At 43.5% G+C, this 12,281-nt stretch overlaps 1 protein-coding gene across 4 annotated transcripts in view; it reads left to right on the forward strand.

Annotated features, from left to right (window-relative positions):
• Positions 1-220: 220 nt before the first annotated feature.
• The window catches only part of TMEM255B (transmembrane protein 255B), a 63,459-nt gene continuing 51,398 nt past the window's right edge, over positions 221-12,281 (forward strand). For all 4 annotated transcript variants that reach the window (XM_082758588.1, XM_082758589.1, XM_082758591.1 and 1 more), the window contains exons 1-3: positions 221-335; positions 6,939-7,081; positions 11,116-11,178. In XM_082758588.1, the coding sequence (XP_082614714.1) occupies positions 278-335; positions 6,939-7,081; positions 11,116-11,178 (264 nt within the window). In that variant the 5' untranslated portion in view covers positions 221-277. The remainder of the gene's footprint in view (positions 336-6,938; positions 7,082-11,115; positions 11,179-12,281) is intronic.

Below are 12,281 nucleotides of genomic sequence, written 5' to 3' on the forward strand. Positions count from 1 at the left end.
ATTGTAACGGGCTGCCCAGGGAAGTGCTGGAGTCCCCATCCCTGGAGGTCTTGACAAGACCAGAGACCCCAAGAAGCTCCGGGGACATCCCTACGGGAAAGAAGCTCCGGGGAAGTCCCCCCCTCGGGTCCCCCCCTCGGCGAAGCGCCCGCTCGCCCCGCCTCGCCCCCCGCCGGGCTCCCCCCCGGGGCGGTCCCGGGGCCGGGGCCGGTGCCGGTGCCTCCCGCACCCCTCCGCGGGCAGCGGCGGAGCGGAGGCTCCGGTGCGGGGCTGGGGGATGGCTCCTCCGGGCGCCCCGGCCGTGCCGGGCCCGCTGGCCCTGCTGGACCCCACAGGTGAGGCGGCTGCGGGACCCCCGGGGGGGCGGCGGGCAGCCCGGGAGCCTCCCGGAGGGGAGAAGGGACCGAGGGGTTTTAGGGTCTGTGAGGGGTGGGGGGGGGGGGGGGGGGGCGCAGCACAGCGTAGATTTTTTTTTTTTCTCTTCATAATGCAATCGTGAAAGAGCACAGCAGCGTTTCTCAAGGAATATATAAGGCGCTGATGGGTTCTTCCTCGCAAATTCGTCATCAAGGTAAGAGACAGACCCGGCGCGGAGCCGCCGTCTCGTGGCTCGCCGTGGATGCTGTTGCATGGGGTTTCATGAGTTCAGCACTCTGGACAAGTCAAGCATTTCATCAGGAAAGGGAAAAAGCGATTGGCAATAGCGGCTGCGGGTTGCCCCCCGAAGCATCTCAGCCCATCGCGTTTAGTTTTGGGAGGCAGCAGCGTAGGATTAACTCGCTGGCACAAGCCGCTTTTGGAAACGCACAGTGCAAAGCATAGCCAGGGGAGAGACGGTGCTGAAATGAAGACTACGGTAATTAAAAATGATTAATTTAACTCCAAAGACCTTCCCTTAAATGTTTGCTTGACAGCATCAAAGCAGCACATACAGAATTGGCATTTCTGCTTTGATACTGTGCTCCTCTGTCTGTGGTGACTTTCTGCTTAATTATCTGGTTGCGTATGGTTAGTGCCACTCTGTCTGAAGCAGGCTATCACAGTTCTTTCGTTAAGTAATGAAAATATACTTTCTTTCTTTTTTAATCCTGCTGCAAAACTTTCCTCCCTCATCTTTTCTCGTATTAGGATGCTCTTACACATTTGGCTGGAGCATTATTTCAGATCGGTGTTTCCATTCGGATCACCTTAATGGGCTCAAAGAGGAAGGTATGAAATTGGGTGGCACTGATGTCCAGCAAATGTGATTGTGGTCCCAGCAAATTGCGACATCCTGCAGCGTTTTCTTCCTTGCCAAAAATCGTTCCACACATTTTTATAGGTTTTATGATGTCTGGAGCCGGATTTTTAAAAGGAGTTGTGAAGTTAGCAAAATACAGTTGCCTTAGTTTTAATTAAGCCTTTTTACAGTTAAATTCCAGACCATATGCAAGTTTTCTGGAGTTGAGAGATACGGTTTCACTCTATTTTTCTGTCCTTTGACCATTGCCCACGTTCCATGCTATGGACACATTTCATTGTAAATTCATTCGTTCTCCTTTTAAACTCATCCTTTTCTTCATTCAGATCCGGAGCCTACTGTTTATCAAAGGATCTATCTCTTTGCATTCTCCCAGAAATCTGATCTATGCCCTCCCCACAAAATCATCCATTTTCCACAGTCTTCCTGCAAATTGAATTTACCTCTCTGCCCATTGTGAGCAGGGTATTGTAAATACAATTTTATTTTCTGCACAATAAATTCTGATGAACGGAGAAGTTCTGCTGAGTCTTTTGCTGCTGTGTGGCCTGCGGAGCTTGATCTTCAGCAGGCACTTTTTCTTTTTGCTCTGGAGGAAGAGGTAATAATAACACGTTCACGCCCTCTGTTGACCCTGGCCACAAGCTAATGCTAATGTGGATATGATGAGAAGATTTCTTTCCACACGCTTGATTTTTGGTAAGCTGAATTGTAAATTTGAAGCTTTAATAAATTGGAATGAGGTTCAGACTAAGAGTATGTGCTCACACTGAATCATTGTTAAAGAAGTTAGAGGGGATGAATGTCAAAATTATTTTGAGAGTCACTTAATTATTAAAAACTTGGAAGGTCAGTAGCCTTCAGTAACTGTTTCCTGCACTACAGAAACATCAGCACTGGAGGAAAAATCAACCTAGAATTACTGATAGCAACACTTCCTCCACTCCTAAATGACTTTCCTTTTATATGGCTGGCCTTTGTTCCAACACCTGGCACAGAGATTGTTGGGGAAGAGGGCTGAATCAGACCCTCTGTCTGTGCTACGGACGGTGTTCCTGGGGAAACAGTCTGGCATTGCTTTTTGGCTGCACAGACCCATGGGTAGGTACAGTAAAAGCGGATCCAAAAAACTGCTTGGCAACTGCTACAAACAGCAGTAAACAAAGATTCGAAAAATCTCGGGAGCCAACATGACCGAAATAGCAGAAGGGTGGTAACAGTAGGAACCATTTGCAGCTGTAGCCCTTTTCGTCTGAAGATACCATGCTGCTTTATGAAAATTACTTTGGCCTCACAATAAGCTTGTGACTTATATACATATAATTGTACACATTTTGATAAGGACAGCAATGATTTCTGTTGATGTGACTAAGGAAACCCCGACGATCAGAGCAGAAACCAATTGAGAACCCAGTTTCTACCCATCTACCCTTAGCATGTGGCAGTCCTTGAAAACAGGGGCTTGCATGTGCCAATCTCTGCTCCAGAAGGGGCCTTCCTCTTCCCCAGTAAGTCACCTTTGCTAAGCGTGGAGTTTGTGGCTACCTGCAGGTAGTTATGAGGGCTCCCAAAGTGGGATATAAAATAGAAAGTATGATTGGATATTTGCATCCAGCGTGAGGTGCAGCTGGTAAAAGATCAAAGCACGTGAGGATTGAGGGGTATCACATACATAAATCGATAGTGCTTTCTAGGAGCTGTACATTTCAAAGTTAAAATGTAGTTCAGTCCAAAAAAATGACCTTATAAATAAGGGCATCCTTTTCTGTTTTATCTCAGTAAGTCCGTATCCGATTCACTCCAATTACAAATGAGAGCATGCCTTTTCCTAAGACATTTTTGAGAAAACACAATCTGGAGAATCAAACTCACATTTCTTTTTTGTGTATCATTGATAATCAAAACTTTGGAAGGCATCTTGGACGTATGCTTTATGTCCTTTCAATCTGATCGGCCTTTGCCAGTACAGGTGTTGCTGTGAAAATGCAGTAGCTTTGCTCCTCAGGCACTTCTCATAAAAGCCAACACTCAGTGCTTTCAAAAACACCTGCCTGAGGAGCATCTGTCCCATTGACTTACAGAAGGTTTGTATTACTACATCCCTTTAGTGTATGCCTGCATTAAAGCTGTGGTTTTGTAGCAGTGTGGGTGTTTAAATGAGCTGTCTTGACCATTGTAAAATCACAGAATGATAGATTAAATCAGGTGGGAAGCTACCTCAGGAGGCTGCTAGTCCAACCTCCTCCTGCCAGCAGGGTCAGCTGTGAGGTCAGGCCAGGTTGCTCAGGGCCTGTGGTACTCCACTTGTCACCGGCTCCAGGTAGAACCCAATACATTAACCACTCCCTCTGAACCCAACCATCCAGCCAATTTTTTAAACATTTGCATGCCTACCCATCCAGGTCATGACATCCTAACTTGGTTTTGAGAATAGTGTAGGATGCAGTGTTAAAATCTGTGCCAAATGTGGTGTAGATGATATCCACTGCTCCACAAATACAGACATTTTGTCATAGGAGGCAGTTGGCTTGGTCAGGCATGATTACTTTTGGTAAATCCATGTTGACCGTTGCCAATCTTCTTTTGCTTACGTGCCCAGAAATGTCTTCCAAGAGGATCTGCTCTGTAATTTTTCATTCCAGTCTCCAGGAAGCCAAGTGAGACTGATTGGCCTGTAATTCTCTGCATCATTGTTTTGACTCTCTCTGGAGATAGACAGAGTGTTTGCCTTTCTTTACTTATTGGGGATTCCCTGATCTTCATGTTTTTTCAAAGGTGGTAGGGAGCAGCAAGGACATCAGCCAGTTCTGGTGGCATCCCCGGATGCAGTCAGTCAGGTGGACTTGAATGCACTGAGATTTCTCAAGGAATCCCTAATTCAATCCTTACCCACTGCTGATCATTCTCCTCCTTGAATCATCTCTCAGAGGGGGACCTTGCTGGTGAGCATAGGCAAAGAAGGTGCTGAGTACCTCAGCTTGATTTGTGTCTGCTGCCACTAGTTTATCTGCTCAGGGTTGGCCCACATTTGTTTTCTTTCAGTCTCTGTAAGGACATGGCAACTGGGAATAACAGAGTGGCTCACCACTTGAATAAAGGTTTAGGTTTCTAATAATATTTTATAGCTCTAGTTTTTCTAGGTTGGACTGTATGGATTAAAGCTGGCTCAGGTCTGTGCTGCTCTCTACTGCAGCACTTCATGTTGGTGACCCTGGTCCTGGCCACTTCTCCCATTTTTCCTTTGCCTTTCAAGCACTTGTTTACAGAAATGCTCTATTTATAGGACGGGGTTCATTCTCCTCCCTGTTGCATCAGTGTTGATAGGTCTGAGCTGTAAACTGGAGTAATTCAGTTATTAGGGCTTAAAATAGCCCCTTACAAATCAGTTGTCAGGCTCAGTACTGCTAGGAGACAAGATGGGTGGGTGACCAAAGATGGGCACTTAAGGTGACCTAAACTGTGAAGCCAATATCTTGGAGAGCCAGTATCTTGGTAGCTTCTGGGGATACTGCACTAGTAAAACCACCGGGGATACTGCAGAGTATCCCCTTTGGCTGAGTGTTGATGTTTTCATGCCCTGTCACAAAGCAACCTGTACTTCATAGCCATCAAAGCACTGGGAAAGTGGAGAACGACTTAGGTTCTGTGAAGCACTGAGCAAACTTAAATTTCTGCTGTCTCTGAGACCTGAGGACACCTGGCGCTTGTTTTAATATTGACTATGCAATGGGGATTCCTTTTGGGGAGACTTAAATTTCTGAGTGCAATTCTTACAAATGCAACCACAGGTAAATGAGTTTCTTGTGTTGAAACTACATGTGGGCCTTACACTTTTTTACTGTCAGGCCCTCCTTTCATTTCCATCCACTTGCATAGTTATGAGCTGGCATATGGTCTGTGAGCTGCACTGGCTATAAACAGCACACAAAGGTACATTTTGAACATCCACTTTTCCATAGCAGCTCTTTCAGGTATCCAGTAGTTCTGAAAAGGCTGCATGGTTATGAAGCTTCACCATTTCTCCCAGCCTGATTTTCATGGCTGTGGAAGGTTGGGCTGGGATAAAGATTCCCAATAGTGAATTTAGGTCTTGCCCGCAGTCATGCTCCTTTTGATTTTGCACTGAAAAACATTTCTGCAATGTAAATGGAGTGGTCAACAGAAATTTCCCTGCTATGGGAGGCTTGGCTGGTTCATGCAGCAGCTGCTGCTACTAAAGCAGTAGCTGCCCTGGGTCGTATGGCTCCATCATGTAAAATCAGTGCATGCTTGCACAAGGCTTCACGCAGACACAGCAACCTCCAGACATATTCAGAATAAAGATACTTCGTTGTTTACTTCTCCCTCTTCCTTTTTTCAACACCAGTGACTTTTCTTGTGTTCCATAAAGGTTGTGAGCATAGCCAAGCATCAGTTTCCTAAATCCGTGGGGCCACACGAGATTTTATGTGTCTCTTAGTGTAAGCTGTAAGGTTATGGAGTAGGCTGGACAAATGACTACAGCAGCAGTGTAACTATGAGATACAACAAGCAACTAGTTTGGGTATTGTCTGGGAATCTGAAGTGAAGTAGCTTAATCCATATGCTGATTGAAGCATTCCACTTCTTTTTTATTTTATTATTTTCCTGAGACTTGGGGTGTTAGTGGTGTTCTTCTATTTGCTGTGCAGTGTGCTGCATTTCCATGCATTTCCTAACACCTAGCTCCTGGAGCTGCATGCCTGAGAGCTGCATCTTTGAGGTGGAGCAGAGAGCAGTTTGCTGTCTCAGTAATGTCAGAAAATCTTAAAAGCCTGAGCTGTAAGAACACGATCACTTCAAATATTTCCAAAAAATCCAATCTTTGTGGGAAAGGTAACTGACTTGCGGAGTTGTAAGTGTAAAGTCTGCTTTCCTCTCCTGAGCTGGCTGCAGTGAAATGGAAGTGGCTTCATTTAACCCTTCGCACTTGGTAAAGAGCAGATTGATAATGAAGAGCCTCTCCGTTTCCATGTCCTCTCTGACCCTGCATGGATTAATGGGGAATCACCAGAGGCAAGCAGCTGGGGCACAGAATGGAGGGGAGAGTGCAGAGAGTTATTGGAGAGTCCTGTGAATTATTTCTTGATCTTTAACAGGAAGACTTCATACATGCAGTGAAAGAGATGTACGTAAGGGCAATAGATGATACTTATCTTCAGTAAAGTTGCTTGCTTCTCATACTAAAAGGCTGGACTCGTTTTGTCTGTTAGCGCCAGTGGAAAGATGCCAGCAAACATACAGATTTTGATTATGAATTCATTCAAATTATTTGATTTGGTTTGAGAGCATCCGTAATCTAGCCTGGCTTTTGAACTGTCACCATTTAACTGAGTTACCTGCCTTGGAATAATATAGGTTGGTTTGGATACATTAATATGAACAGCAGATTCATTTTCATGAATGATAGTGTGTAGAGCTTATGCTCATCTCATTTAAAATATAAGTTTATACGTTCTGTCCACATGGAGTTAAACTGGAACTTCACAAATGTAAGCATTGTTCAAGGCCTGCAGGGTTTGACTTAGGGACGTGAGCAACAACTTAATTATAAATGTTACTGCAGATAAGGCATAATTATAATTGTCACCGACATTCAGTTCAGCTTGATAAAAACTCATCTCGTACGTGTACCTGATGTTTGCAATTAAAAACTCTTTCCCCCCTCCACTTTCTACAGGGCAGTTTGCAAAAAGGAAGAAGACCTCACTTTGGTTCACAGTCGCCCTGCTAGTGGTGTCTACTTTCATCCTGACCATAGGGCTGGCAGCGACAACAAGGACAGAAAATGTTACTGTGGGAGGCTACTACCCAGGCATCATTGTGAGTAAAGAAGCCTACTCTAGGATATTGGGTACAACTAAATAAATTATCATCAGCTGGATATAGGATTATTACAAAGGAAAAGAAAAATCAGTTGTCTTGAATTTCACAGGAGGGAGATGCTCATTTGTTTTGATCTGGTTCTAGAGTGCGATTAAACAGGGAGGTAAACTCAGGTTTTCTGAATTACCCTAAGGGAGGGGAGGCTTTTAGGTGGCACAGGAGGGTCAAGTTTACACTGCACAGCGGTATGCTGATCTCACGGTACTGTGGTGGAGGCTGTGCTTGACAAGTGAGTGGACAACAGGCATGGGATAGATTTAAATGGCCTTTTAGAGATTCACTGCTTTGATGGCTGAAAAAGTCACTTTGCTCTTGTCTCCATGTGGCAGGAATTTTGCTGGATCCAGTGCAGGGAAAATGCTGGTTATGGGCATATGGAAGCTTCTCCCTAGAGTCTGCCCAACTTCTACATCCTCTCATACAGTCTTGGTGTCTGTCCTGCTGTACAAGTTCCCCTTCCAAAATCCTTAGTCTTGTTTTTACCTTGGAAATATGTACCCTGGAACATCTACCTGCACTGGACACAAGGCTTATGTTGCATCTCTTTAACCCTGTAGTGCCTTCTTGGTGGCTTCTGGGGAAGTGTAGCCCTTCCAGGCCTTGCACCCATGGCCCTTTCCAATCTCAGAAGTGATCAGTCATACCCCAAAAGAGTGGAAACCTCTGGAGGAGAAAGTTTTTTGAGATGAATGGGTTGAATTTTAGAAAGAGTAAGGGCAGCAAATAGTCTCTCTGCCTTATTTAGTCTCCTGTGGCCAGCCACAGGAGGCAAAGGGTGCAAGGTGAAGAAAAGAGGTAGGCATCTGCTTAGGTATGTGGCTCCACCAGTGCCAACATATGCTGTGAGGTACCCTTAGTTCTTGTTCTCTGCAGAATGAAATGCCCAGAGGAGAGGGATCTGTATCTTCTAATACAGTGCATACATTTTGCATTGCCATTAATAATTGAACTATTCTTCCTAAGCAAGTCCTCTTACATCTTGGTGTCACGCTGAGAACAGGTCTTTCAGAAAGATAATTTTGGGATAATGATCTATAAGGAGCAGTGTTCTAAAAATAGAACAAAAAGTAGCTACAGGAATAAAACCTTAAAAGAATGGGTTTTCCTTTCATTAAGCTGAAATAGATAGATTAATCCCGATAAAAAGTCGTCTTTGGTAATTTTGAATTAAAGTATTTCAGAAGGCCACATTATCTGCATTCATTCCCTTGAAAGGAGTTTCATTTTTAAAGTAGATTCGGTATGATAAGTAATAAGCCCATGTGCACAAACCAGTTTACTTCAGCATTTAGGTTCTTTTAGGAAGAAAACAATGTCTATTCACTCAGAAAAAAATAATAAAATGTTTTTTGAAATATTAATCATTAGTAATCTGTTAGAATAACTAGACTATATCAGAACACTTTGAAAGCAAAACCTTTAGTAATAATTTTCCCTGTAAAAAGATTGTTGGAGCTAAATAGTTTTCATGAAATTCAGAATTCTTTTCATGCACACATAGTGTATTATTGAAGCAACAGAAAAACGATGGTTATTTATCAATGTAAATGTTTAGGAAGAGCTAAAGGTGCTGCACAAACCCTGTGTGATAACTTACCAAAAGCCTAGTTAGAGGAGCACAGCAGTGTTCCTGCCCTGCTGCTGGAGGTTGCTGGCTCATGAGTAGCACTGACAGACAGATGGACTAAGGGAAGGCCTTGCAAAGCTGAATAACCCTCCAAAGGTGCTCCTCTTCTCCACTGGCAGTAGAGGGAGCTTAGAAAGCTGTCATAGCACTGATCTTGAACTTGTAGATAGCTAGAGCTTAGTAAGTGAATCTGACATTACATATTTAACTCTTGGGCTGGAAGAAATTTATCTTAAAGTTAATTACAATTAAAAATAAGTTATAGTTTGCACAGAATTTAACAATAAAATCATAACCTTGAGGATGGTTTATGTGACCTAAATCTCCATTGGTCTTAGGTAAGGGACTTTGGTCTTAAAACACATGTAGAATTAGACCCTTACCATGCAAACACCTACAAATGTGAACAGGACTGTTCACTTCCATTGACTTGCCTCTAGAAGCATTTGCAGATCAGGGCTTTAGGGTCAGATTCACAATAAAAGTTGGACATCTGCTTAGTTCCCGTTGCTTTCAAGAAGAGTTAGGTGCCTTAATTTCTCTTTCTGTTTGGTGATTTGTCATTTGTTTTGGGAAAAGCTTTTTTTATAAATGCATCTTTTTAGCAGCAGGTATTAACTACATTTACACATCCGAAGTAATTTAACGTACAATATTGCTGTGTGTAGGTGAGTTAGTATAATGTTCCACTTCGGAAGGTGTCTGTATTTACTAGATTACTGCTTGATCATCTGTTTGGGTTTAGGGCTCTCTTTGTGGAACAGGTTGCAAAGCTGGGTTGGAGCTTCAACCTTATTTCCTTATAAATACTGTTTATACTTAAGCATTTCATATCACTTCTCTGTGACTACTGCTTGTATTATTTTAATTAGCTATTTTTAAAATCTTTCAGCCAGGAGACCACAGAGTCCAGATATCCCAGTCATCATACAAGAAAAGCAGCACATATAACCCTAAACCAATCTCAGCAATGTCGTGGCTTACAACATGATCTCTATCTGGTTCTTTTTTTTTAAAAAATAATATATATATATATTTTTTTTCCTGTATGTGGATAATAATGCTCTGCTCTCTGCCCTCATTTGTAAGCCTTAAATGGGACTGCATGGATTGCTCCTTTTAGGATGAAAAATTGGGGCCGGAACCAGCTGTCATTTTGATGTAGCTGTGTTAATTTACAAAGTTGCTGTCCCCTGAACAATGTGTCCTTGCTCACGGTTCCAAGTCTCTCCCCTACTCAGCAGTCAGCACAGACGTGCTTGCGCACTCTTTCTTTTTCAAAATCTCTTCAGTACTTTTGCCTTTCTTTCACATAAATCTTCCCAGAGCACTCAGTAGCTAATCCCCTTTCCCTACATTTGTCTTCTTGAGGGGGAATCACGGATTCCTGTTGTTACGTTGAGCGATTGAAGTGCTTACAGGAGATTTGCTTTCTGCTGCGAGTGGTTGTGCATAAGAGCAAGGAATTCATGGGCCTTGCTCAAGCCCTTGGCTGGGACACTTCGTCCTTAAAAACCTAACTGGGCTTGGAAAAGAGACTTTGAACCAGATTTGGAGAGCTAGTGCCAGCCTTACTGAGTGCCTGCAGAGAAGCATACATCCAGTAAGGCAGTGAGGGAACGCAGTGGAAACAGACCTGCTGGTGACACCGACACTCCTACTGTGGCTCTTTCTGTGTCTGTGGCCAGCTAAGTCTTAGGTGTGTGGCACTGAGGAACAGCCTTTTCTCCAAGCCCACATCAGCCTGGTGAGAATCCTGGTGCCAGGAAGGTCTGGTGAGGGCTGGAGCACCTCTCCTCTGAAGTAAGGCTGAGGGAGCTGGGGATGTTCAACCTGAGGAAGAGAAAGCTTTGGGATGACCTCATTGCAGCTTTTCAGTACTTAAAGGGAGCTTATAAAAAAGATGGAGAGCAAATTATTGCTCAGGCAGACAATGAGAGGACAAGGGGGAATGGTTTTAAACTAAAAGAGGGGTGATTTAAGTTAGAGGTTAGGAGGAAATTCTTCCCCCAGAGGGTGGTGAGGCCCTGGCACAGGCTGCCCAGAGAAGCTGTGGCTGCCCCATCCCTGGAGGTGCTCAAGGCCAGGCTGGATGGGGCTTTGGGCAGCCTGGGCTGGTGGGAGGTGTCCCTGCCCATAGCAGGGGATTGGAATTAAATGATCTTTAAGGTCCCTTCCAACCCAGGCTGTTCTATAATTCTGTGATAACATTCACCCTTTCCCTGACACACCCCAATTATCCCATCTGTATGATGCACCTGCTCAGATGTCACTGTGATGGTTTGGTATGTTGACCAAATAAGCTGACCTCATGTGTTTCTGTTGGTTTTGTTCTTTGCCTTAGCTTGGCTTTGGATCTTTCCTAGGGATTGTTGGCATCCACCTGGTAGAGAACAGAAGACAAATGGTAAGCACCTGCCCTTTTTGTATTCTTATTTTGTACCTTAGTGTCTTAAGAACATGAAAAGCAGTGATTTCCAGCTGACTTAAAACTGCTGCATCTGCTCCAAAACATTTTTTTCATTTTTTTTTTTACCTTTTCTGAGAAGTTTCTGAGAAGTATGAAGTGGCCAGTGATTCTCTCTGTATGGGGCAAGGGATGATTCAAGGGGTTATCACTTCTGGATCACTTTTTTTTCTTTTTTTCTTAAGCAAATTAATTCCCTGATAGTTTGGTGAGTTCAGCTGACTCAGGGCAGGGTCAGATGAGTGCCAGAATTTGGCCAGGAGTGTGTAGCAGAGAAAAGGATGAGGAGAGAGGTAAAATACATGGGATGTGCCAGTCTGAGCAGCAGTGAGCCATGTTCTCAGCTCTACCATAACAGACGATCTCATCCTGCACAAGAAGTTTAAGTCTGCAACACTTTCCTGAAAATATACATGTTAAAAGAAAACAAACCTCAGAGCGCTTGCTATCAAGGCTAGATCAGACAGGATCTGATGATACTTCGTGGTTTGTTTTTAGATTTATCTTGGCTTTGCAAACTGCTTGCTTTTATTTATGTGAGGAAGTCAAATAAAGTCCTTGGGTCCCTCTGGGCAAAGGAAAGTATATGGGACTTGTGCAGTCGTATACTTTCCTTGCTCTCAGCAAAAAATTGCAGTGTCTTGGTTGATCAAAAGCATGTCCAACGTGCACTATACAGTAGACTGATTATAGCTAAGCATTATGAAATACAATTCGTTTCATAATGCAGAACCTTCACAGGTATAAATCAAAAGAGTGCCGTTGAGCTTAGAGGAGGAAATGATTGATTTACCTTGCATTTTGCTAACAATTTAGAAGTAGTCTGCTGTGATTTCCTGTTTTCTTCTTAGTAATTCCAGTCTTGATTTGATTATTTATAGTCAAACTTCTTTTGTAATAACTGTTGGTTTTTTTTTTTTTTTTTCATTGTCTGAAAGTTTCAGTGGTGTATTTCAAGTATTCTCCTACTTTCAACTTTTGTTTCTAGCTGTGTTTCCCAGAGGTGAGACTGATAAAGCCATGATGTTTGTCTGTGTCTTTTT

Source organism: Aythya marila (assembly GCF_965140915.1).
Source record: "Aythya marila genome assembly, chromosome: 1".
Classification (NCBI taxonomy): Eukaryota; Metazoa; Chordata; class Aves; order Anseriformes; family Anatidae; genus Aythya; species Aythya marila.